This window comes from Colletotrichum fioriniae (genome assembly GCF_027942845.1).
Source record: "Colletotrichum fioriniae strain IMI 355084 chromosome Unknown scaffold_1, whole genome shotgun sequence".
NCBI classification, from domain to species: Eukaryota; Fungi; Ascomycota; class Sordariomycetes; order Glomerellales; family Glomerellaceae; genus Colletotrichum; species Colletotrichum fioriniae.
Genome location: NW_027076837.1, coordinates 1,968,696 through 1,994,139, shown reverse-complemented (window position 1 = coordinate 1,994,139; position 25,444 = coordinate 1,968,696). Strand labels below are relative to the sequence as shown.

General features: G+C 54.9%; 9 protein-coding genes across 9 annotated transcripts; 4 read left to right on the top strand and 5 right to left on the bottom strand.

The window, feature by feature from the left end:
• Nucleotides 1-64: 64 nt before the first annotated feature.
• On the top strand, nt 65-1,159 carry thp1 (uracil DNA N-glycosylase Thp1; the record flags this gene model as incomplete). Its single annotated transcript, XM_053193379.1, has 1 exon — nt 65-1,159. One exon carries the CDS (start codon nt 65-67, stop codon nt 1,157-1,159), a length of 1,095 nt encoding a protein of 364 aa, XP_053049096.1.
• Nucleotides 1,160-1,511: 352 nt separating this feature from the next.
• Nucleotides 1,512-2,519, bottom strand: N0V96_000526 (uncharacterized protein; the record flags this gene model as incomplete). Its single annotated transcript, XM_065755961.1, has 2 exons — nt 1,512-2,065; nt 2,318-2,519. 2 exons carry the CDS (start codon nt 2,517-2,519, stop codon nt 1,512-1,514), a joined length of 756 nt encoding a protein of 251 aa, XP_065615201.1.
• Nucleotides 2,520-4,789: 2,270 nt separating this feature from the next.
• N0V96_000525 (uncharacterized protein) lies at nt 4,790-6,152 on the top strand (the record flags this gene model as incomplete). The annotated part of the gene is made up of 2 exons (XM_053193381.1): nt 4,790-4,875; nt 4,943-6,152. 2 exons carry the CDS (start codon nt 4,790-4,792, stop codon nt 6,150-6,152), a joined length of 1,296 nt encoding a protein of 431 aa, XP_053049098.1.
• Nucleotides 6,153-6,382: 230 nt separating this feature from the next.
• N0V96_000524 (uncharacterized protein) lies at nt 6,383-8,164 on the bottom strand (the record flags this gene model as incomplete). Its single annotated transcript, XM_053193382.1, has 1 exon — nt 6,383-8,164. The coding sequence occupies one exon, from the start codon at nt 8,162-8,164 to the stop codon at nt 6,383-6,385; it is 1,782 nt and encodes a 593-aa protein (XP_053049099.1).
• Nucleotides 8,165-8,836: 672 nt separating this feature from the next.
• Nucleotides 8,837-13,385, top strand: CFT1 (mRNA cleavage and polyadenylation factor subunit; the record flags this gene model as incomplete). Its single annotated transcript, XM_065755960.1, has 5 exons — nt 8,837-10,931; nt 10,989-11,305; nt 11,359-11,532; nt 11,590-12,839; nt 12,899-13,385. 5 exons carry the CDS (start codon nt 8,837-8,839, stop codon nt 13,383-13,385), a joined length of 4,323 nt encoding a protein of 1,440 aa, XP_065615200.1.
• Nucleotides 13,386-14,069: 684 nt separating this feature from the next.
• N0V96_000522 (uncharacterized protein) lies at nt 14,070-14,885 on the bottom strand (the record flags this gene model as incomplete). The annotated part of the gene is made up of 2 exons (XM_053193384.1): nt 14,070-14,414; nt 14,472-14,885. 2 exons carry the CDS (start codon nt 14,883-14,885, stop codon nt 14,070-14,072), a joined length of 759 nt encoding a protein of 252 aa, XP_053049101.1.
• Nucleotides 14,886-18,894: 4,009 nt separating this feature from the next.
• Nucleotides 18,895-19,974, top strand: USB1 (poly(U)-specific 3'-to-5' RNA exonuclease; the record flags this gene model as incomplete). The annotated part of the gene is made up of 2 exons (XM_053193385.1): nt 18,895-19,237; nt 19,310-19,974. The coding sequence occupies 2 exons, from the start codon at nt 18,895-18,897 to the stop codon at nt 19,972-19,974; spliced, it is 1,008 nt and encodes a 335-aa protein (XP_053049102.1).
• A 239-nt stretch (nt 19,975-20,213) lies between these two features.
• ERO1 (endoplasmic oxidoreductin-1) lies at nt 20,214-22,100 on the bottom strand (the record flags this gene model as incomplete). The annotated part of the gene is made up of 2 exons (XM_053193386.2): nt 20,214-20,322; nt 20,386-22,100. The coding sequence occupies 2 exons, from the start codon at nt 22,098-22,100 to the stop codon at nt 20,214-20,216; spliced, it is 1,824 nt and encodes a 607-aa protein (XP_053049103.1).
• Nucleotides 22,101-24,328: 2,228 nt separating this feature from the next.
• CKS1 (Cyclin-dependent kinases regulatory subunit (Cell division control protein cks1)) lies at nt 24,329-24,869 on the bottom strand (the record flags this gene model as incomplete). Its single annotated transcript, XM_053193387.1, has 4 exons — nt 24,329-24,359; nt 24,417-24,475; nt 24,544-24,688; nt 24,766-24,869. 4 exons carry the CDS (start codon nt 24,867-24,869, stop codon nt 24,329-24,331), a joined length of 339 nt encoding a protein of 112 aa, XP_053049104.1.
• Between the last annotated feature and the right edge of the window lie 575 nt (nt 24,870-25,444).

Sequence of the window (25,444 nt, the reverse complement as noted above, 5' to 3'; positions counted from 1 at the left end):
CATACGGATTGAAATCTGAAGTCATTCCCCCGAAATTTTGACACTCCAGAGTTTGGCATCAGCTATGGAGTCGCCCTTTTTTGACACGGAGCCTCAACCCAAGGCTGCGAGCTTCAAGGGCCGACTCCAGATGCAAGAATTCATGTTCAACCCGACCAGCGAACCACCCAGCACCCGTAATGCTAGTACTATCACTGCCAACAAGGCTTCTCCATCTCCTAGCCCTTCTTCCCGGGGACACCTCCGTCGGAGTCCACGGAAGCAGACTCCACTCGGCCCCGTACCGTCCCCGAACCGAGTCACCAAGCAGACGGCCAGCAGCCGCGCCGAATTGCAAGCCCTCGAGTCCACTTCAACATTATTGTCTCTCAAAGTCGAAGAAGCTGAAGAAGCCTTACAAGACATCTCCATCCTATCCAACGAACCAAGCCCAAAGCCAGAGCTAACCTCAAAACCGAAACCAAAACGCAAACGCAAGGCTGTCGGAGGCTACGCACCACCCTCAACCTACGCTCATCTCCCCCACCTAACCGACATCCTCGCGCCAGACCTCCTCATCCTCTTCGTCGGCCTCAACCCGGGCTTGCGCACCGCGGCCCTCGGCCACGTCTACGCCCACCCCTCCAACCTCTTTTGGAAGCTCCTCTTCTCCTCGGGCATCACCCCACGCCTCTGCGCCCCGACAGAGGACCGCGACCTGCCGGCGCTGTACGGGCTGGGAAACACCAACATTGTCGCCCGCCCGAGCCGCAACGGCGCCGAGCTCTCCAAGGCGGAGATGGATGAGGGCGTCGGGGCCCTCGAGGAGAAGGTCAAGGGCTGCAGGCCCGAGGTTGTCTGCATCGTGGGTAAGTCGATCTGGGAGAGCATCTGGCGGGTGAAGCACGGGAGGGGCATCAAGAAGGAGGAGTTTCGGTATGGGTGGCAGGATGAGAACGAGAATATGGGCGTCGTTGTGAAGCAGGAGCAGGAAGAGGGGATGGGAGGAGACTGTGTGCAGGCATTGGAGGCGTGGGCTGGCGCCAAGGTCTTTGTTGCTACCAGCACGAGCGGTCTTGCTGCGTCGCTCCGCCCGGCTGAGAAGGAGAGGATTTGGAGAGAGTTGGGTGCTTGGTGTGAACGAAGGCGGGCTGAAAGGGAGGCCGAAGCCGAAACTTGAGCGATATCACAAGACAGTCGGGCGCTGATAATCTTTCAACGAGAACATAGGTTTCCATCATGATGGCATGTCGGTAGCATCTGGCGCAAATTCACTCGGCATAGTGTCGACCGGCTAGCATGTCATACTTGATTTGATTCGTTCATCAATAACTAATAGTTCATTTTGCCGATTCCCAGCGGTGGACCCAATATCGTAATCGTTGGGCTCTTCCAGCGTCGTTTGCAGGGTATCATGTTCCAAAATAAAACTCCAAGAAACTCAAAAAAGTCATACAGCCAACCCTTATGCATAGGATCCCATCCATCATTATTATACAAAGGCGTGCTCGTACATCCACCGTCGGCGTCCATTATGCCGCGAAGACAGTAGCGAGAACGACCACAACAACGGGCCAGAAACCGAGCGTCTCCACAGCGGTGCGGAAGGCAGCGGAGCCGACCTCGTCGGAACCGCCGGCAGCGGTCGTGCCGTTGGGCAGAGAGCCGTTGATGAGAATGGTCTCGTTACCGTTGTACTCGCCAATGTTGACGACGGACTTGTTCAGCGCGGCATAGCTGCCGTTGCCGAGGAGCGAGTTCATGTACTCGGTGCTGTTGTTCTCGTCGCAGCCGCAGGGCTGGTACTCTTGGCAACCGCACAGCACCGGCTTCGTCTGGTTCTGGCGGGCCGTCTCGTTGTAGTACCGGTACGGGTGGCTGTAGGGATACATGTGCGCGCCAAGCCAGAGACCGGGCCAGAAGGCCAGGGCACCACCAACGAGCAGGAACGGCACCATGTTGCCCCTCCTTGCGCCAGCCGAATAGGGCACCGTCGCGCCGCCGCCGTAGTATCTGCCGCCACCGTATGCTGGAACCGGTCCGCTTCCCGTCCTTGTCGATCCGCCAGAGCTATCGCGAGAACCGCCTCTCGAGGTACTTGATTTAGTGTTAGTCTGCTGTCTGCTGCTTCTACCTCTGCCCGAGGACGGCCACTTCCACCGTCCAGTTGACGAAGAAGGAGAAGAAGAAGACGGGGGTCTGTACCTGGAACCACCACTGCTGCTGCCGCCACTTTTTGAACCACCTGATGAACCGCCTTTTGATGAGCTTGATCCTGAAGAACCAGAGCCGGAGCTGGAGCCGCCGGAGCGACTGCCACCTCCCGACCGGGACCCACCTGAAGAAGAGCCTCCGCCGCGACCGCCGCCGCCGCCGCCACCGCCCTTGCGCTTCCACAGCTTCTCGTCCTGCTGGGTGTTATCGCGCTCGGATTTGGGGGCGAGAAATGCGACGTCGGAGCCGTGGAGACCGGGTTCCACGGCGGCGGCCCACGCGGGCGCGAGCAGCGTCAGCGCGACGACTGCGAGATCTAGTCTCATTTTCGCTTTCGATGGGATGTGTTTACTAGGCCCAACGATTTGGTAGGAAGGTAGGTAGGTAGGTGTGTGTATGCGACGTTGATCGAAATGTGATGCTGCAAAAATGCCAATCTACAATACGGGGTAGAGCCGTGCAAGTCTCGTGTGCGACTCGAAAGTGATCAGGCCGAGGTTTGAGATTGGTGTGAGCAAGATGTAAGATTTAAAGAGGTTGCAGGAATTGGCGGAAGTGGGAGCGAGAGGAATTTTGTCTCTTTCCCGTTTCAAGAGTGATGGGCAGGGCGTGTCAGAGTGCCAAGAGATTCGAAGTGTGATGGTCTATCCACACTGGCAGGGATGCTCGGACTGGTCCAATATGCCGTCAGACGATGGGCTATGTGATGTGTAATGGACTGTATGGCCTGGTTGCCACCACACTACTGAGTATGACGGATGGCCGGAAGAATTGGTACGCCCTGAAAGTTGTGTGGTTGCCTTCCTTGTCCTCCTTCCGCTCTTGATTGCTTGGCTGTGTTCGGTAGGATTTGGGTAAAGACGGAGTTCGGTTTACCGTTGTTGCTGGGGGGTAAGGTACTCTAGGAATTGGCGGCGGAGGACTTTCTTGGGTGTGTGCGGCGGTTGGAATGCGCGATGAAGTCAGGCCGTTGAAAGAAGGATTGGGGTCGGTGCGTGTCTTTCTTGGGATGTAGGGGTGTCGCAGTCTATGATGCAAGCAGGGGCGTTTGCCTGTCACTTGGTAAAGTTGGTAAAGTACCTTAGGGAGGCTCTTTGGCTTTTGGGTGAGGTGGTGTTCTCGAAAGCCTTGAAAGGAATGATGACGAGAGGGCAAGCGGGAGCCTTGAATATCTTATAATTCCAGACAGTGGAGGCAAAGCCTGTTGCATTTTTTCAATTTACATCACGATAGGCAACAAGCATTTGGTAAAGCCAGAAGGTTGCGGCACAGCCGAATGATCCTTCCTTCCTATGGATCCGCTCCCATCGTAAATCTTTACCATAGGCTGTTTCTCCTTTGCAAAATCCATGGCTGGCGTTGTCTGAGCCCTGACATAAGCTTCGGAGACGGCGTTTTCTCATGCGCCACCAAGGAGCATCATTTGTGATGGTACTCCGTATACCATCCACAGTTTACAAAATATCAAAAAAAGCATACCGACAAACGCAGTTGCTCACCACACACGCCGCCATCCGTTTGCAGTCGGCAAGGTCGTTTCCAACAGGGTACATAAAGAGTAAGCCCATCGTGCCTCCCTCCACCCAAAGCAAAGTGGAAAGAAGTTACGCCACGAATTGCGGCGGACGATCACCTGTCTAGTTCAATAAATCATTCCTTGCGCCGCTTGGTCTCTATCACCGACTCTCTACGGAATCGACAAAATCGAACAACCAACTGGGAATTTAGTGAGCGACAATCTCCAGCAGAGCAAAGCCGGGCGATGCTAAGAGGACTAGTTCGGGGACTTTGGGAGCCAGAGAGCAAGCTTGGAAGGTACCTTGGCACACAGCCATTCTCTCGCCACTAAAGATGTTTCTGCCTAATAAGAGCCCAGGGATGACATTGTCCCCTCCAACCATCTCGCTTATTCAAGCTTATTTGATGGCTAATGGTGATTGTCACGTTGAGCAATGACTCCCATTGAGGCTGTGCAGTGTGTACATCAGATTCCGACCGCCCCAGTTGGCGGAGCGGACAGCAGCTCGCACCTGCTCGCCTCTGATCTCACTTTCGTCACTCAGTGTGCCAACGTGCCAGCTAGGTATCGGAACGGGGTCTCATCACGGGCAATCGTACCCTCTCACTCTTATCCTCGCTCTTATGATCTGACTTGCTCACCGGCTCTGTTGTATTAAAGGTCATACAGGTACGAGCAGTGCACCAATACAGCCTATCAGCACCGAATCTTGATACCCCAGAGATAACTGGAACTTTTGGCCCCATATTCTTCAGCATTGGCTCTCTCGTCCCTGGATGCCTCGCGAGTTGCCTTGCGCCACTTTTTCGAACCCTTCCGACCTCGTGCTTCCTGCATAGTGTTGTTGCCTCCACAATCGGGCGGACATCTCAACTCCCTTGCATCAATCATACAAGCTCACCCGATTCAACTCATCACACCGATGTGCGGGGTCTCGTCTCCTCGGGTTCAAATTGTCTGACCAAAGTCTTCTTTCCGTATTACCCTTATACCCGCGTCCTACCTGCGCCTTCGGTCTCGGTCAGATTGAGGTCCAAAGGTCCAAAGGTCCAAAGGAAAACAGAGAAGGCCTTGAACATGAGCGGCCCCGACAAGAGTCTGCTGGACCGCTTGAGCGCCCTGAAAGGCGGCAGTCCCGGAGTGTCATTGAACAGGTCATCAAAGTAAATAAGAAGAAAAGACCACCGGCATCTTCGGGACCACCAATTTGCTAAGGTTTTCTATTACAAGTGCCCTGAATATCTCCCTCACGGGCATCGAGCCAGCAAAGCCGCCCTCGAGGGAGGATGCACTGGCCGCTCGGTTGAGGTCTCTGAGGAATACACCCGAGCGCGAGGAACCGCCCCAACAGTCCGCAAAGGTCACCACACCAGCGAGCTCTCGTCTCGGTCAGCAGTCTCCGGCGTCCCCATCTCGGACATGGTCCCACACGGGCGGACCAGCAGTAGCAGCACCGCCTCAGTCACAGCCGCAGCAGCAGCATCAGTCCTCGAGATCGCCCGCGCCGTCGTCCACCACCGCTCCGGCTCCGGCGGCTCCGACGGTAGAAGCGGGGGATGATGACGTCGATCCCCTCCTACGAACAGATGACCAGACCCTCGAAGATCTGCTCAGCGATGAGGACTTTGGTGGTGCGCCGCAGCAGTGGCAATCCGACCCCAATGATGAGTCCGCCAAGGTGAACGCCCTTCTAGAAGAACTCTCGAAGACTTCGGTGGACCCATCCCGGGGCAATGAGCAGGATCATTCCGATGATGATGACTCGGATGGCGGGGAAATGGGCCGCGAGGTAAATGACCTGCTCTCACAGGCTCTGGAGGAGGCGAAGTATAACTCTCGGCGTGAGCCTATTCCACCAACGTCGGGCGATGAGGGCCAAGATACCTCGCGGAAAGAAGATCATCAAGGTGAAGGTGATGGCGACACGGAGCTCTCCCTCCCCTCGGTACCTTCGACCATCGCAGCCCCCAAGGCAGACGACGAAGCCCACGGCGGCGGCGGCGGCTGCGGCCTCCCTGACCTAGGGCTTCCCTCCGTTCCATCCAGCGCTCCCAAGCACGACGACGCATCAAGCTTTGACAATGACATAGCAGCCCGCATGGCCGCACTCAGTGGTCTTGGGGGAGCCTCGTCAGACGGCGGCGGCGGCATGGGTCTACCCTCCGTACCGACCTTCCAGCCCGCAGACCGCCCCGTGCAGCAGAAGCGTCTGACATCCAAGACGGGCTACACTGACGAGGATGCCGCGACGTGGTGTACGGTCTGCCTGGAGGACGGCACGCTGCAGTGCCTGGGCTGCGAGGACGTCTACTGCACCAGGTGCTGGCATGAGATGCACGTCGGCCCGGCGGCGGCCTTTGACGACAGGACGCACAAGGCCGTCCGATTTGTCAAGCCGGGCAAAGATAGCGAAAGACGGGTCATGCTGGGAGCGTCATGAGGAGAACATGTAAACAATGTTTGTGCATTCTGTGTCGCTTAAACGCAATAAAAGACTACCGACCCAGCCCGTTTCCTTCCCGCCATCGTGTGTGTGTGCCTTGGCCCGTGTTCCAATACAAAATTCCGCGCTTCCCATACCGTCGATGACATGCCATGTGCTTGTTTACAACCCTTCCCGTATATGCTCGGCACAATACTTCTGTTATCATGGGTATTCCTACGACTCAACTACGCCTCGGAGGACCCGGCACCATTGTTCCCCTCCTGCGTACCGTAACTGGTCTTCTTCGTGCGTCCCGTGATATCCTGCCATGTCGCTCCGAATCTGCGACCGGTGCTCGCCAGCAATCCCTCCTCTTCGTCCTCCTCGGCGTCCTCGTCAACTTCGGACACATTGAGCTTGGGGGCGCGGAAGAGTCCAGTGACGAAAATAATGAGGAAGATACCGAGGAAGACGAATTGGGCCCAAAAGTCTACCAGGCCAAAGAAGGGCCATGTGATTGCGATGCGGTTGAGAAACTCGGCCATGATGGAAGGCGTGCAGACCTTGAGGGCCTCGGGATCCAGCGCCTCAGAGCACTGCACCAGATAATCCGGCCTGTCCTTACAATCCGGGGTCTCGCCAGCGTGGTGAGGAGCTGTGCAGTATGTCTGAGTGCCGTACATGGAGTACTGGGGGGCAACCATGTTCGCGATAGTGTAGTTGATAGCAAGGATAATGAGGGCTAGCATGACTGTCGCAATGAGGAGGGCTTGCGGCGCAGTACGTCCCTTACGGATCTGGAAGATGCGAACCCACAAGAAGCGGATGCCGATGGTGGCGATGCCCGTAATTGAACTGCTGAAGAAGAAGAGGACCAGGAGGGCCATCAGGACGTAGTCAATCGGGAAGGCCTTGGCGGACTGAATGAAGATCCAGTTGATGGGCTGGAAAATGTTGATGTGACCTAGGATGTAGCCGCACTTGCCCTTGCAGAAGGAGTTCTTCGCCTTGTCGATACCCGTAATCAACATGGAAACCCAGATCAGGACGGAAAGCAAGAGCAGTAGGATACCGCCGAGAAGTTTGATGGGCCGGAAGACGGCGCAGACCTTGAGCCAAAATCTGTAAATGGAGCTGCGACCTTCTCCGGAGGCCTCGGCTGCTAGTCTCTCGCGACGCGTCAAAGTGCGCTCCTCGCGAACCAGTGCCTCGAGTTCGCGCCTGTCCTTGGACGACATACCCTCAGGACGACCGGCGTTGCGCATTTCAAGCTGGCGCTGGCGCTCCCGGTTCTGCTCCAAAGCGGTTGCGGTGCTCTCGGTAAGTTGAGGCGCAGAAATCGACGGCGCAGACTTGATGAAGGACATGGGAAGCAGGGCCAGTCCAGCTGCTGTGTAAATGACGTACAGCAGAATTCCGAGGGTGACGAGGAGTCCAAGAGCAAAGGCAAGCGCCTTTTGGCCGTTATTCTGAACTAGAATGCGCTTGAAGTAATCCAGGTCCCAGTGAGCACCGTTGTGATCACCAGCTGCCGGTACGAAGAAGCCGACCAAGAAGAGGATCAGGACCAGGATAACGAAGACGAGTGTGTACTTCAGCGCGCTGATGAGGCGGCTGCCGAACGACCGGCCTTCCTCGACTTCGATCTCATCGTATTCCTCGTGCCAGAAGTAGGCGAACGGGATAATCAAGAGACACAGCAGAGCATCGAAGCTATAGAGGGAATAGTAGACGATGCGCAGTGTCTGAAGGATATCGTGAACTCGCGCCTCGGTAGCCCAATCCTTCTTCACGCCGAGCGATGCGTGTGTTGTGGATGAAATGAGGGCGATGTCGACAGGCAGTAGAAGGACGGTTGCTAGGAGGGCCGTCAAACTGACAATAGCGACAATGCTGACTATAGCGGATCGCTCCCGGGGCGTCTGCCAGGTGAAGGTGGTAATGATGGCTGCCAGGAGGCAGAAGACGACTGCGGCGGCGTAAGCCACCCAGATGAGACTGGTCTGGAGCAGGCCTGCGTTGGCCATGATGAATCGTGGTTTGGCCGTATGGATGCAGCGTACGATGGCGATTCTTTGGACCGTAGACCTTTGTTGATGTTTTGCGAGGAATCAATGAGTCTGGCGCAGAGCTGTGGGCATCGTCATTGTTTCACTGCTTAATTCCTCGGTGCTTGGGGAGCTCTAGCTTAGCATGCCTCAGTAGAGGTTGCGCCGGGTGACGTAACACGGGCAGCAGAGTTGCCTGAGCTGCTAGCTCCTGCCGTGGCGATAGGTTTAGCGAGGCCCCAGCTCCCAGTCAATCTCTACGCAGTAAGGTAGCCTGCCTGCCTTAGTGTGCTGCACCTGAGCGTCACAATGCTGATAAGGGGCATGGGGGGGCTGCTGAGTGCTGCAAGTGCTGAGGCCTAGATCGCTGTAGGCCTGCGGCAGCACCTGCACCTGCAATATTGGACGCCCCGGAGCTTCGGCTCTTTCTTTGATCCGCTTGCCCAAATCTCACCAATGAGACTGCGTGACACGCTTCCATGGGCTTTTGCGCGACCAGAGCTCTTGGAAGGACGGGAGCTAGGTATTGTTCTATTGACTTGCGACAGACAACCACCTATCTCGCGCTTCTGCAAGCCCACGATCCTATACATCGCCCTCATACACTAATGACAGCAAGGACATCGGAGGCAATTGACTGAAACTGCCAAGATGCAGTGCTATACAGAGCTCACGCCACCCACTGGTGTGCAGTACAGTCTCAGCTTGCCCTTCATCTCAGCGCAAAGCAACAATCTGGTCGTCGCAAAGGGCTCTTTACTGCAGATCTTTTCGACAAAGACCATTTCTTCCGAAGTCGACACATCACAGACCCGAGAGCAACAGGTTTCCAGGGCCGATGAGCCTTACGACCGCCGATTGAACGACGATGACGGCCTCGAGTCCTCCTTCCTGGGCGGCGACGGCATGCTGGTTCGCGCCGACCGATCAAACAACACCAAGCTCGTGCTTGTCGCCGAATTCCCCATATTTGGCATTGTGACGGGACTGGCGAGAATAAAATTGCAACACTCCAAGTCAGGAGGTGAAGCTCTCCTGATTGCTACAAGAGTTGCCAGGCTGAGCTTGGTCCAGTGGGATCCCGAGAAACACGCACTCGAGGATATCTCCATCCACTACTACGAGAAAGAAGAACTGGAGGGCTCGCCATTCGATGGCCCATTGAACAATTACCGCACATACCTTGCTGCCGATCCGGGTTCGCGATGCGCCGCCCTCAGGTTTGGCCCCAGATATATCGCCTTTCTCCCGTTCAAGCAAGCCGATGAGGACATAGATATGGATGACTGGGATGAAGATGTGGATGGACCTCGGCCGGCAAAAGAGCCGTCAGCTGCAGCGGCCTCAAATGGAACTAGCAACATAGCAGATGTACCATACTCAACATCATACGTCCTCCCTCTACCGCAGCTTGATCCCAGTCTCCTTCATCCTGTGCACCTCGCCTTCTTGCATGAGTACAGAGAGCCCACCTTTGGCATCATATCCTCGACACAACGCCGCTCCCACACCTTACCTCGCAAGGACCACTTCTCTTACAAGGTCTTCACGCTCGACTTACAGCAGAGGGCCTCGACCGCGATTCTCTCCGTCAACAACCTTCCCCAGGATCTCTTCAAAATCATTGCCTTGCCAGGTCCTGTCGGTGGCGCTCTGCTCGTCGGCACGAACGAGTTGATCCACATAGATCAATCCGGAAAGCCGAATGGTGTGGCCGTCAATGCCTTCACCAAGGAAACTACAAACTTCCCTCTTGCAGATCAGTCTGATCTGGACTTGCGGCTCGAGAATTGCTATATTGAACTCATGTCTGCGGAGAATGGGGAGTTGCTGATGGTTCTAAGCGACGGGCGACTGGCCATCATCACGTTCAAAATTGACGGACGCACAGTCTCAGGGGTCAGCGTCAAGCTCGTCTCAGCCGAGGTTGGCGGCAACGTTGTCCAATGCAGCGTTTCTTCTATTTCGAAGCTCAGCAAGAATGTTTTCTTCTTGGGAACTACGGGAAGTGATTCCCTTGTTCTCGGCTGGACACGAAAGCAGGCGCAAAATGCACGCAGAAAAACACGGTTAGTCGACGATTCCTTCGAGTACGACCTGGAAGACGAGGATATGGATGATGACGACGACGACGATCTGTACGGTGAAACGACAACAACAATGATCCAACCCGGTGCGACTGCCAATGGGGTTTCTAAAGGAGGAGAGTTGAGTTTCCGCATCCACGATTCCTTGCTGAGCATAGCGCCCATCAAGGATATGGTGTCGGGCAAGCAAGCGTTCGTCCCAGATAGCGAGGAAGAGAAGAACTCAATTGGTGTTGTATCTGACCTGCAGCTCGCTTGTGCGGTGGGTAAGGGCAACGCCGGCGCTGTTGCTATCATGAACCAAAACATTCAGCCAAAGGTCATTGGCAAATTCGAGTTCCCGGAGGCTAGAGGATTCTGGACTATGTGCGTCCAGAAACCCATTCCAAAGTCTTTGCAGGGCGATAAGGGGGCCAATGCCGCGGTTGGCAGCGAGTTTGACGCTTCATCTATATATGACAAGTTTATGATTGTTTCCAAGGTCGATCTAGATGGATATGAGACGTCAGACGTTTATGCTCTTACTGGCGCAGGCTTTGAGGCGTTGTCAGGGACCGAATTTGATCCCGCGGCTGGCTTTACGGTGGAGGCGGGTACTATGGGAAAACATTTGAGGATCATTCAAGTTCTCAAATCGGAAGTACGGTGCTACGATGGAGGTAAGTCATGTTGTACTCTGTCTGAGGCGGTCGTCATCGTCGCTAACCATTATTCAGATCTCGGGCTGAGTCAAATTCTTCCGATGCTCGATGAGGATACCGGCGCCGAGCCACGGGTGATCAGCGCCAGCATCGTTGACCCTTACCTTCTCCTAATCCGAGACGACTCAAGCATTATGGTGGCCCAGATCGACAGCAATTGCGAGTTGGAGGAGATGGAAAGAGCAGACGACACCATTCTCTCAACCAAGTGGCTTGCAGGGTGCCTGTACAAAGACATGAACGGTCGTTTTGGCCAAAAGACAAAAAATGAGGCCGGACCAGAAGATCACAACATTTTCATGTTCTTGCTGAGTGCGGCAGGAGCTCTCTACGTGAGTATTCAGCATTCTCCTGCTGGCACACACTTTTGCTAATCGATTTACAGATATACGCCCTCCCTGACCTTTCCAAGCCAGTCTACGTTGCTGCTGGCTTGACCTATGTTCCCCCTTTCCTCTCTGCGGACTATGCCGTCAGACGAGGCACCGTCCAAGAGACACTGACTGAAATCTTGATGGCTGACCTTGGGGACGCTACCGCGACTTCACCACACCTCATCGTAAGTCTTCTTGATTTGAAGGCGTTGGTAGCCTCCACTAATCTTTTGTAACAAAAGCTCCGTCATGCAAATGACGACCTTACTATATACGAACCGATTCGTCTCACAACACAGGATGAATCCGTGGGTCTTGCCAAGACTCTTCATTTCCGCAAAGTCAACAATCCTTCTCTAGCCAAGAGTCCTGTTGAAGTTGCTGACGATGACGCTAACGAGCAACCGCGCTTTGTTCCACTCCGAGCCTGCAGTGATATCAACGGTTACAGCACTGTCTTCTTGCCTGGCGCTTCGCCGTCCTTCATCATCAAGTCCGCCAAGAGCAGTCCGAAGGTTGTCGGCCTGCAGGGTATTGGTGTACGTGGCATGAGCTCATTCCACACCGAGGGCTGCGAGCGTGGCTTCATTTACGCTGATTCCGAGGGCCAAACGCGAGTCACACAGCTCCCCGCGGACGCGAACTTTGCTGAACTCGGCGTTTCTGTGCGCAAAATTCCAGTGGGTGATGCGGTTGGCCTGATTGCCTACCATCCGCCAATGGAGACCTACGCCGTTGCGTGCAGTGTCTCCGAGGCCTTCGAGCTGCCAAAGGACGATGACTACCACAAGGAGTGGGCTAAGGAAACCACGACCATATACCCCCGGACCGAACGTGGCATCATCAAGCTCATGAGCCCGACCACGTGGTCCGTCATCGACACGGTGGAGCTCGAGCAGCACGAGGTAGCGATGTGCATGAAGACGCTTCACTTGGAAGTCTCCGAAGAAACCAAGGAGCGCCGTATGCTCATTACTATCGGTACCGCCATTAACCGCGGCGAGGACCTGCCCATCCGCGGCCGTATCCTCGTCTACGACGTCGTCCCTGTCGTCCCGCAACCCGGCCGCCCGGAGACGAACAAGAAGCTCAAGCTCGTTGCCAAGGAGGAGATTCCCCGCGGCGCTGTCACCGCTATCTGCGAGGTCGGCTCGCAGGGGCTCATGCTCGTCGCTCAGGGACAGAAGTGCATGGTGCGCGGTCTTAAGGAGGACGGCACGCTACTGCCCGTCGCCTTCATGGACATGAACTGCTACGTGACGGCGGTCCGCGAGGTCCGTGGCACGGGCTACTGTCTCATGACGGACGCTTTCAAGGGCGTATGGTTCGTCGGGTATGCCGAGGAGCCGTACAAGATGATGCTCTTTGGCAAAAGCGCGGGCAAGTTCGAGGTGTCGACGGCCGACTTTGTTGTTGCTGGCGACGAGCTGCATATTGTCGTCTGTGACAAGGACGGCGTGATCCATGTGATGCAATTCGATCCGGAGCGTGAGTCCAACTCTTGAGCACTATCCAATCGTCCACAGTCCCAGAAACTAACACTATTTACAGATCCCAAATCACTCCAGGGCCATCTCCTCTTGAACCGTGCCTCCTTCTCTGCGGCACCAAACCACCCAACAGCAACCCTCTCCCTCCCCGAACCTCGGCGTCCCCGTCGCCCGCCAACGCCTCCAAGAACCCGCCCACGACCCTCCTGCTCGCCTCCCCAACGGGTGCCCTCGCCTCCCTCAACCCCCTCGGGGAACAAGCCTACCGCCGCCTGACGTCCCTCGCCAACAGCATCGCCGGCGCCGTGCCGCAGGCCGCGGCCACGAACCCCAAAGCCCACCGTCTGCAGCCCCTCGACGCGCGCACGCCCGGCGTCGACACCAGCGCGGGCCGCAGCATCGTCGACGGCGCGCTCCTCGCCCGCTGGAACGAGCTCGGCGCCGGGCGCCGGTTCGAAGTCGCCGGCAAGGGCGGCTACGGCGACGTCCTTGAGGTCAGGGGCGAGTTGGAAGGTGTCTTGGGTTGGAGCGGCATGGCCTACTTTTAAAGAAGCAGAATTTTTCAGCCATTCTTTTAGGTAGATCTAAAAATGAGGTGAGAATTTGGAATTTCGGGGAATGAATGAGAGACAGAATGGGGGATTGAGAACGAAAAGCATGATAAGGAGCTGCTGATGGGTTTCTGGTCTTCTTGCAGCTTTTTCGTATCATGGACGAGCAAACATCGAAAATAGAGCAAAGCGTAACGCTCGTGTAGTATACTTCATTTCAAGGCGTCATTTCTCCGACCGACAAAGACTTTGTGAGAAAACGTCAACGCAGCGCGCATCTCAGGTCGTGGGACATTTCTTGACATACATGGTGTAGAAAATGTAGAAAAATATCATACTAATGGGTATACTATTTACTTAAACTAAGAAGATTCCCGCTTCTTTTGATAATGCGGTATGTCGTTCGCGGACTCTTGCTCTTTGGCAAAATGACGATGCCAACTCCTCTTCATCAATGTCTTTGCTCCTTGACAGTCAAATGCATACTGTGCACTCTGACTCCACTCTAACAATTTTCCCGCCATGAGGCATCTTCGTTCGGGCACAAAACCTCTAAATCGTACACGTGCCGGAATAAGCGACACTGATTGAAACATTGAAAGTCGGCGTTTGTTGAAACATTAAGTCTTGTCGCCGCCACGATGATACGTGGAAAATAATCGCGTTTTATTCGCAAGACATCTACGCCGCAGCGTGGTTCTTGCGACGGATGCTACCGAAACGACGCTTCAGGCTGTCGCCGAAATGCTTGCCGGTACTGTTGTGGCGATGGACGTCGGCGCTGTTTGATTGTCCCTTAGGCAACTCGGAGGGGCCGGGTCTTCCGTCTGCAGCATTGCTGACACTGCGCTGGCGTACCATTGCCCCGTTGTCCTTACGTGACTGGGCGTTGATGCCGGAGCGCATCTCGTATTCTGCGGGGCTGTTGCCGAGAGACGCCTTACGCATACGCTTCTTCTCCTTAAGATCTCTCTCGTAGGTGTAAGAAGGCTCTCCTTTTCCCTTCAGATCATCGGGATGGTATTGCTGTGTCCATTAGTCTCAAGCTCACGTTGCAAAATTTCAGAACTGGTGTCGACTTACAATTCCATCCCATCTCTTGTAAGCGCCACCTTGATTATTAGGCTCACGCATGAGATCGGCTCCTTCCTCATAGTTCATAACGTTGCCGCTCATGTCAGTGCCACCGGCGGGAATGAGGCCTGTACCTTGCAGCGGCACATGCTTATCCAGGGAATCCTGAATATATTCGCGTGGTGTAGCCCTCAGGGCCTCCATGTTGGACTCCTTCACAGCCTCGACAGGCGCATACCTCTTGTTACGGTTGCGGGATGCCAAAGTAGCATCATATGGGCCGCCGTGATGGTACACGCCGCCGATGCTGTCGAGCGAGTCAATAGTGTCCGTCACGGGGCCATATTTGCGTGTCCTAAGGTGAGGCGCGCGGTCTGCGGCGCGCTGCTCGCGCTTGATCATGTCTAGAGGCCGATGAGACATATCGCCGGGGAATCTCTGGTTGATGGAACTGGAACGTCTAAGACCGCTAGAGCCTTGGTGTGAGTTCACGCTCTTGCTGCGCTGAACTGAAGAATCAGATTGGGCTGCGTTCGACTCAGCGATAGAGCGAGTGCGTGCGCTGATGCTCCGAGTGACACTTGTGCTTGGTGGGAACCGGTTGCTTGGCGAAGACGGGCTTCGGAGACCGTTGCTTCGAACACTGGTGCTGCGGCCTAGGGGATGGTTTGGCGAAGATGGTGATGTTGGAGAAACAGGTCCTCTTGACAGGGACAACGAAGCGCGTTGATAAGTCGGTGAAAACGGATTAGACGAGTGAAAGCTGGACCGAGTTGGGCTTGCGGATGCAGGCGGAGTGGGATATGATGAGGTACGGCTGTGAGCTCTGTGACTGGTCTGGCTCTTGTCGCTACTCTGAACTGGTTCTTTGCCTTTCTTCTTCTGCGAGAAAGTTCGAAGCAATGGATCGGGGTTTATGAAGGAGCTTCCGGGACCTGTTTCTTGGCTTGGTTCGGGAGCAGTAAGAGGGTCGAGCAAATATGCTTTAGCCTACAAAAGTTGAGTTAATCGATGAGTTGGGTGTGAAATGGTAGAACAAATGTGAGTCAAAGTTAAGTAACATGAGGAGAAAGGAAGTATAAGAGCACCGAAAGGCCGCGCATGCTTGTGTGGAAGGCCCCGTATTATTTACGTCGTCGAGGGCTTAGCTGCAGTACGAATGATGTGAGGCAGAGTTCGGAGCTGTTCTTGGAAATCCGGCAGATTGGATGGGCAGTGACGCAAGAAGGGACTCTAGAGCAGCGTGGTCGGGGTGGCTTGAGCCGTGCATTGCAGGGGACCCGTCCGTACCTTAGCGACCAGCGCATCTAAGTTGGCAGGGGTAGCTTGGACGGAGAGGGTGGCTTTGAAGAACAAGTTCGGGCGCAAGCAGCTGGGGCCGTCGGGTGCCCTGACAGGATAGAAAGGATGGGCGAGACGGGACGATCGGCTTCGACCAAGGCTGACGACACTTGAACAAGGTGACTGGTTGGGCCGAGACCTGCTTGGGTGCCCGGGAGTGACGGAATTTGGAACGTTGGGAGACGGGCTAGAAGGGCAATGATAAGGCCGCAGATGCGACGGTGACGGGATCGGAAATGTGGAGAAAAGCGAGAATAGAAAAAGAACCGTGGGCGATGACGATGTTGGCAGTAGCGCGCAATCGGGAAATGAGCAAAAAGATAATCTTAACAACAGCATCAACTGGCACTTGTAATAGTGTGCGGTGCGCCGGGGTAGATAGAAGTGAATTGGAGTTTGGCCAGGCCATTGACTTACCCACTGCTTGTCGGACCCGTCCATGATTACTGACGTCGATGCGACAATGCCGGTGATTGGGCGTATATCCTTACGGTGAGGTAATGGGGTACCCGGTGCACAGGCGAAGTCGTGAAGACGGGGTCGAGGTAGGGATAGAGATGAGCAGGTGGTCTAGCGGGAGCCTTGAAAATGGCCGACAGCTCAATGACTGGAGATTGCGATGTTTATTTCGAATGATCCGAAAGCGAGTCCGTCCTTTGCCAAGACAACGAAGTGATCTCGGCGTAGACGGTGTAAGCAACACACCGAAGGTGAGTTTGCGGATGGTAGTGGGACAGTTGAAGTGTTGTGTCAAAAAAGAAGCATGCGAGATGCAAAGCGAAGCGAAGCAATGCAATGCAGACAAGAGACGAGAGTTGAGAGAACGTGGAAACCTGGGGCACCCCAAAGTAGGCGCGAGTGCCCTTTTGATAGTTTCCAGCGTCGTCCGTTGTTCCGTTTGGTGGGAAAGAAGCAAGGTGCTTGCCAGGCGAGGGGCAATAGAGTCATGAGCATAAGGGTGGGCGAGATGCCGACGACAGGCACAGCCAGTCCAGGCCCGTTCCTCCTACCTTGGACTTGTAGACCCCGTCCTTGTAAGGCAGGTCGGCTGCATGTGAGTGAGACTACAACTGTCCGTACCTTACCATGTACACAATAAGGTAGGCGATGAGAGTGTGAGTAAGTGAGTGTGTTCAGCAAGCGCAGAGAATTCTGCGCTTGTTGCTTGGACTTCCGGGAAGATGCCAGCGTGGGAAGTGACCATCATGGGACCTGCGCTGACTGGGGCAACCGAGCTTTCCATTGGTGACATGTACACTACATACCTGCCTTACTGCATAAAGTAGCGACCTCGTTTGTGGTGTTTTCTGTGATTTGTGGCTGCAGTGACAAGGACCTGGACTTGGGAGCTTTCATGTCTGGTGGGAAGGAGGGGAGGGGATGGAGGGTAAAGAAAAGGACTGGACCGAGACCGCATGACTGACTGGTGTGGGCAGGTACGCGAGACGGCGGGGAACCTGCTTCCTGCCTTACCTAGGTATTGTCCGAGGGTGCTTTCCATTTGCAGTGTTGGGCAATTTTCTCAAAGGACGGGAAGTCACTGTCCAGGGTAATAGTACCAAATGATTGGAGGCTCTCCCTCGTACGATATCTGCTATCGTACCTTGCATTATCTTGTCTTCCTTCCTGAACAGGTTGAAGAAAGAATGTCAGCACCCATCACCAACTTCTCCTCGACATGTTCGCTGATCAAGACTTCGCAGTCTCCCTTGACCCAGCATCACGAGATCGCTACCGAACCACTACTGTCCCCCCAGCCTCTCCGGCATCTCTCACGTGCGGTTCCATCTTCTCCTCTTCCCCTCAGCGGCTCCGCTCAGACTGTCACGATCCCTGCAGGGTCTTGTAACGGCATCCTCGAGGGGGCACGAATAGGTAGGGCAAGACACGAGAGCAAACGAACATTTGCCCGCTAAATTGACTTAGCTCAGCCACAGGCACCCGATAACGGGACACGCGGACCCTTGAATAACGTCTAGTCGGACATCGCATTGGTTACTGAGCCGTACGTCATGCCATTGGCAAAGTAAAAAAATCCTCTAGTCAGGGGATCGGCAACCACAGCATCCCACTTCACCTTTTCACCAATCCACCTCACATCTCCTCCGTACACTACTGTGGTATGTAGCCTTTAGCTTCCACGTATCCCGCAACTCTTGCAGGGCTGATATGGCAGCCGCGAAATCACAAAAAACTAAACCAGACTTAGTACTCCGTAGTGCTGCGCAAATATAGAGTCGGAATGCGCGGATATTTGGACGTAAACGGCACCGACACCGGCAACTAATATGAACAAAGGAACGGAGATACAACGGAGCCTCCGTGGCCGAAGCGTCAACGTACGCCTCATCCGCCTCCGCTTCTGCCACTCTGTCAGCACTCAACACGCAAGGGACTCGCGGCATACCCAGACCGCATAACGGGGTCATACGGGAAGGGTTCGGTCCACGTCCCATTTGTCAGGGTAATGCTTGCCCGCGACACCTTGAGGGAATACGTTGTCCAACCGGGAACACCCTTCACCGCCAGCAACTAAGAGCAGTGAGCTTAAAATTATGGTCGTCGGCATTTCCTGACAGGCCTAGAGAAAAATCGAGCAATGGGGCTCTCATTTGCACAACCTTATGCCGAGCTCATGGCAGCAGGAGACTCACAGTCAAAGTATTGTCAGACCCTATGCCAGAGGAACTTCTTGAACTTGTGAACATATTGTAAGGCAAGAAAAGCCTTTCTGTAGCCCGGATGCCTGGCACCAGTGGGTGGAAAGGCGTTGCTCTGTGTTGCGTGCCTGGGCGCACCTCGATCGAGATCTTGCAATAAAGCTTCGGCCGCATGGTGCTTCTCACCACAGGCAGACCGCCACGGCCGGTGCCCGCTTCATCCTCTTCCACCTACGGACACCAAATGCCTCCGTCCTGTATTACGACCTTTCCCAACCACCATTAGACGCTTTCAGGCGACGAGGTGTTGGATCAAGAGCGCCGGACTTGCTCAACGCCTATTGGCTCAATTACCTCGTCAGTGACGCAGAGACACGCATCACACGGATATTCTCTCCGGTCTTCTTGTTGTCGATCCCTGGCACCCGGCAATGGCTCTGGTGGACTACTCGTCATCTGACTCAGCTTCAGAGGCTGGGTCACCTCCGGCCAAGCGGCGCAAAGAGGATACCCACGGCTCCGTGCCAGCCGGCCCTGCACCTGGCGCCGGCGCCGGTGGTCAAAAAGTAACGCAGCACAACCATCCCGCCTCGTCGACCACGAAGGAGACAAATGGCGGCACATTGACGCTTCCGCCCCTCCCGGACGAGTTCCACGACCTGTACGCCTCTACGGTCCGAAATGCCACTGCCGACAACCCAGCCCTGCACCAGGGCCGAAAGAGGACCATTCCCCATATTGTCGGCAACTGGCCCTCTCACGTATACGTTGAGTGTTAGTCTCAGCCATTTCATTCTCTCGTTGCCACACCCACCTGGAACCATCCCAACTAATCTCTGCATGTAGGGCATCCGTCTGCGGACCAGCATTCTCTCCTCACTGCTCTGCTGGATGAAATCGCGCCTCTGCTTGGCACGCGGGAGCTGACCTCGCTTCTAACTTCGGACCTCAACGCCCCTCTGCCACTCCACATCTCGCTCTCGCGGCCTCTGTCCCTGACAATGACTCAAAAGGACGCCTTCCTCTCCTCCTTGACATCTTCTCTGTCTTCCACTACCGGCGAGTTCAGTCTATCGCCTCGTGGCCTAGGCTTCTTTAAATCGCCAGACTCGGACCGGGCCTTTCTCGTACTCCGCGTAGCATGCCCAGCCGACTCATCGCAAAGTGACACCGCCACCGGCAGCAACCCGCACCTCCGTACGCTTCTCAACAAATGTAACGGCGTCGCCGTACGTTTCGACCATCCGCCCTTGTATCAAGCCCGCGCGACTGAGCTAGTTGACGACGCGTTCCACGTGAGCATTGGGTGGGCGTTTGGGCTCCCCGAAGAAGACGAGTGCCTGCGCACCTATGCCCTGCTGAAGACGCCGCGGTTCCGTGGCATTCGGAAGTGGCAGATTGATGTTTCGGGTGTCAAGGCCAAGATTGGCAATGTTGTCACTCACATCCCTTTGAGTAACACATCCAAGAAGAGAAGGAACAGCACCACGGAGGACAGCGTGTATGAGTAAAGCATTCGCAGGCATTTGTATGATACCAAGAAACGGAAGCCGATTTTTGGGGTGCTGGCATCGATTTGTATGTACAGACACGTCACGATACTAGTCTAGGAGCATTCTAGCCCCGTAAAAATGGGAATCAAGAAACGCCATTTGCCCCCGCCCGGCCATGCAAAGTATAACGATATGCCATGCTAAGATTTTTAACAACAAAAACTAACAATGGAATGACAGTCCCATCAACAGCTGGTCTACAACTCGTCTACGACCGGCCGCTCAAAGTGCCATGTTCTAGGTGTGAGGGGCAGGCCGACAAAGTACTGGTAGAATCGCAGTATCTCGAAAAGAACAACATTGAAGCTGTTTGACGGTTGTTAGTCTTCTATCCACTGCGGTTTAACTGTGATGATGTTTTCGACTTACATAGTTTTGGGAGCCTGAATCCATCTGCGGACAACAAACTTGAAGGCCTTGTAAATACGGCCAAACTCTTCGTCAAACATGTCCGCCAGGGTGTCTTCCTTGAGGGGCTCGTCTTCGCCGTACTCGTCCTCGGGATCGACCTTCTTGGGCTCGGCTTCTGGTGAAGTCACCACGTTGTGCGGCTTCTTGGCCCGGTCGGGGATCGGGCTAGAAGACTTGGCCGCCGCGGCAGCGGATGCAGCGGCGAGGGCCTCCTCGGAATCAACCATCGCGCGAAACTTGTTGATGGCCGCGAGAGAGCTGCTGATGCGGGCATACGTGTTGAACAGGGCCACCAGCTCGGTGCGCTTCAGGACGGGGATATCCTCGCTGGCATTGTCGAACTCGAAGAGGACCTTGAGTGCGGTGCCGTATCCGTTGGTCTGGAGCTTGCCCCAGAGGCGGCACTTGTCGCAGCCGACGCAGTCCATCACGCGGCTGACATTGCGGAAGCGGTTGCGGAAGTCCTCCTTCAGCGACGGGCCCTCACCGTTCTTAAACATGAGGCTCTCGTCAAAGATCTGGGGTACGCTCGCCGCTCCTTCGGTGACCTCGAGGACCTTGGACCGCGTCGCGGCATCTTGATCAATGTCGCCCGAGCAGAAGGTGTAGTCGCGGCCCTGGAGGTAGGGACCGAGCTTGGCAACGGCACGGGTGACGAGGGCGTAGTTGAAATAGAGGTTGCTGATCCGCTCGGGGTGGGTGTGAAGGCGGCCGCGGTAGCATGCCACGTTGGGCTGCCATTCACCGGTGGTCTGGTTGAGGAAATCCCAGCAGAGATGGGTGCTGATGCTCGCGTGCATGCCGGAGATGACACGATAGAAGACGCGCTTCTCCAAGCACTCGTCGCCGGCCTCTAAGCCAGTCTGGGCTGCAAACGGGGCATTAGGCTGCGTCTCGCGCATCTGATCCAGAGCCTGCTGGCGCCCGACTGCCTCGAGAACCTGACGGAAGTCCTGTGCGGCGGGGCCCTTGTGGGGGATCTGCGACTGTCCTAGGGATGCAGAGTGCGGGAAAGAGCTCTTCTGGAAGCAGTTCTCGCGATAGATGGCATCCCAGACTTGCGCGGCGCCCATGCCAGCGTAACCAGTGAATCGTTCGGGGTTGCGGAGGAGGCTGACGTAGTCGCCCTTGGAGCTCGCGCTCTCGTCTTCGGGGACACAGTAGTCTCGCTCGTCGCACTCGTCGTCGTATTCCACCACACAGCTCTCGCCGACCTCCAGGCCTAGTTTGCCTTGTAGCGGCCGCTCGGGGCGCTCGTGTTGCACTTTTCGAGGGGGGTGTTTCGCCAGCGGGCCTTCCAGCTTTCCGAGCTCACTCGCCCTCCAGACTTCGGGGATGTCCTCCTCATTGTCGAGCGTCTCTACGGCGCAGGCAATGTTGCCGCACATGCCATTTTCATCGTTCCAGAAAGGGCACTTCTTGTGGAAAAGGTTCAGTCGGTAGTGTGAGAAGAAGTCGGTCGATCTCGTGAGGTCGTCGACTAGGGGTTTGACCTTGGTGTTCAGTTTATCGAGGGTAGAGTAAGAGGCGCATGCATCGGAAACAATGGCCTTGGGGGAGATCTGGTACGACGAGTTAGAGAGAGAAATCCGGTACTCAGACACTGCGGCGGTGACGTAGGCCCTCGAGAGGAAGAGAAGGAAAAAGTAAACGGCGGCATACCGCACAATCATCTTGGGCACTCTCGCATTGGACTGGAGAGCCCCAGAGTGCAAACACAGAGAGGAAGAATAGTCTGCTGGCAGACTTCATGGTGATCGTCTCAAGCTCCCAGCTTCGTGGGACGGGTGGCTGATCGGAGGGTTTAATATGCAGCTGCAAAGCAAGAACAGGCGGTAGCCAGCTTGTGAATTGTTTGCGCAACTCTAACGGAGATCGTTGGTGAAGTCGACAAGTTTCCAAAGGTTCGGCTGAAACGTTGCAAGTGTCCGGGCTCCTGCAACGCAGATCCGAGGCTTGGGTACGCTGCGATGGAAATGCTGTAGCGTTTAAGCAGGGTCAACTTAGGTTCTGTGAAGTTCGTTTCGGAGAAACGGCCAAGGACGTTGGAGGTTAATTGAAAGGTAAAATGGGGGGCGATCCAGTTTCTTGTCTCAAGTCTTAGACCGGAGATGCAAGTGGGAGAAGTGGCGTCGTCTTTGTCTCCTATCGATTGTTACAAGCTGGGGTCTCGAGCTTTTTCTTATCCTTCTGGCTCGACGGGAGCAACTGAAATGAAGGAATTAAAAAGGTGATGTAAGCAGGGCAGAGAGGACAGAGTTAGTGTAAAGTGGGATATTCTGGGAAGAACGGGACTGTCGGGCCTTTTTAGACGCTTCCTGTCAAAGGAAGCTGGCAGGCTACAGAGTCATGCGAATCTGTCCTCAACTGTATACGAATATGGCAGGAAGGCAAACGTGGAAGTTGCAATGGCACCCCCCGAGCTGATTAATATGCAGCTGAGGGGTCTCCCAAAGTATCCGTACCTCGAGGTAATTATCGTGTTACTTTATCTGGCGAGGATTGGCTGATCCTGAAATGCGACCACTGTGACCTGCAACTAATATCAAAGTATCCTGGTATGTCTGGGCCTCGCACTCCAGCTTCCCGTGCCTTAAACCTCACTCCAAAGCTCCTCATGCCGGCATACTGTCTTAACTCGTACGGGGGCAGCAAACGCTAATTTGAGAAAGCGAGGGTGGTCCGGTATTCACTGGTGTCGGGTACCTCCAGCCTCCAAGGGCCCGGTTGAAAGGTGTCCTTCTTTGGGGTGGAAAATCAGCAGATGTAGGAGCCAATTGGGACCACTCTGGCGCCAAAATAAGTTGCCGCCGTTCCAGCTCGTCTCTCGGATGCCGCCGCCGCCATTCAGCTCGTTCCGGCTTGGTGCATCCCGCCAACTTGCCGATTGTAGACCACGGAGCTTCTGTCATACGCCTGGCCTCCGCTCATTCCCTGCAAGTTTGCACGTGTCGACCTACTGATAGCACTTCCCTTTAGATGCATGAAAAGCACTAAAATGCTTCCGTTCTTCGAACTCCCACCTTGACCAAGTGACGTTTAACAGCACCCTGCTGCACTACCGGTAGCACTCGTAAATCAGAGAGCACTGCGCAGCACGGCGTAAGATCTAGGAGGTCAAAAATGCCGACTAATCGTCGTCTTGTAGTGGTGCCATCATTTCATAGTCACGATCCGTAGGTTATTTACCCAAGCCCATGCGCGTGCCTCGACTTCACCTTGTTATGTCTCAAATACAGTTGGTCGATGCTCATATCGCATGCATGCCTGTGAAATTACTACCCACAGGTCCCATGCCTTTTGGAGAATATTTGCATCTTGTAACACTGCATTAGCTTCAAGTATCTATCTCCTGGTTCCTGAGCTCTGTTCATTACTGTCGTTGGTCCGGCTATGCAGGTACTAGCCAACAGCGACCATCTACACAATCGACACGCCGTCCCTTCTTTTTCCAGACGGAGCATTCACTCGTCCATGATGACATTCGTTACATCGATTGGCGAGACACAGTGTCTTCCACATCAGCGGCAACGTGGCATAGACGATGGCCGCGATGCTGGACAATAGACCTTTCACCAGACCAGACAGACCATTTCTCAACTTCCAAGATATGCAGCAAACAACCCAACACCGACAGATCCCCAATGACTCAAACCACCTAAAAGAAAATGCAATAACCATAGTGGTATGCGCCGTCTTTATACCGTGTGCCGTGGTCTGCAAGGACGAGGTATCATTATCTCTCAACCTCTTCTCCTGAATATCTAAAGAGAAAAGTTCCATCATCATTGGCCGTCATTCGTGTCGTTGAGAGCATCGCCCAAGCAGAAGTCTGCTGGGCGGGGAGCGGGAATGTGTATTGCGATTGCAGGGTAACGCGACGTTTCTCGCTATGCCGTTCTCACTGGGGAGGTTGATAATTGAGTGGGCGCCTATTTTGATCAGTGTGAGTAAGACGCACGACAGATCGGATTGAGGGGTATACCAACTTGAAGAGTAGAATGTGCGGCTCAGGCTCGTGGACCTCGTAGTGTTCCCAACCCAAACTCTGTGTTCCTAACATTAGCTTTCTGTTGCGCGTCGCAGAGAAGCCGCATGGGGGGCCGCGGGGCATACCTGAGTGATGCCGAGTGCTCGCCATTCCTCTTCCCAGAGCAGCTTCAATGTTCCATGGGAAGAGTCATGGTAATCTTTAGGGATGGCCTTGAGCATGGCTTTGGGAAGCTGCACATGCCGGTACTCGTACTCGCTGTCAGAGTATCTAGAAGGGGAAAGGCAAGCAAGTTAGTCCACAGTCAATGGAATTGTGGCAGTACGAGAAACAATATGATAACCTACCGTGCAGAGTAGTGGATAGAGTCGATGAACTCGTCCAAGCGGGCCCTCTCTGAATCGGATAAAGCCCGTGGGACCTTGTTACGACGGCTCATGTCGATATCCATGGCGGAAGCGGGTTGTCTGTCTTGTGATGGGAGTGTGCGTCTGAGGGATCGAGAGTGGCGTCGAGTCTCGGCACGTAACCGCGGACGCGATCGGCGGGGTGGCTCGTTTGCGAGGGACGAAGGGGTCAAGTGATGGGCGAAGCTGTCGAAAACTGGCGATATGCTCTCGGGCGCGGGAGAGGAGTCTGAGGGCGCGAAAGATCCAGTTCTTCCGGCAGGTCAGGCGACCACACACACAAAGCCGAGTCGGAGGGGAAGAGGAAGGGGAGGAAGAAAAAAAAACAGGTAAACAACGATGCAGGCGGGGTAGGCAGGAATTGGCACTGAAACAACAGTTCAGCTGCACCACTGACTCGAAGGAGGAGATGGGAAGTAACGAAGGAGCTCGAGGTCAGGAATATGATGTTCGAGGGAGGCTGGCGCGCGCAGCATCGAGGGGTTATTATTCAAAGAGTGGGCAAAGATACGGAGCAGTAAACAAAAGTCGGATTGGATTTCACTGAGGTACTTCGAACCCCAGCGCTGCCATCATCTGCTGGCCCCCAGGGTCCGAGGCGTTTTTGCCGGCAACTTCC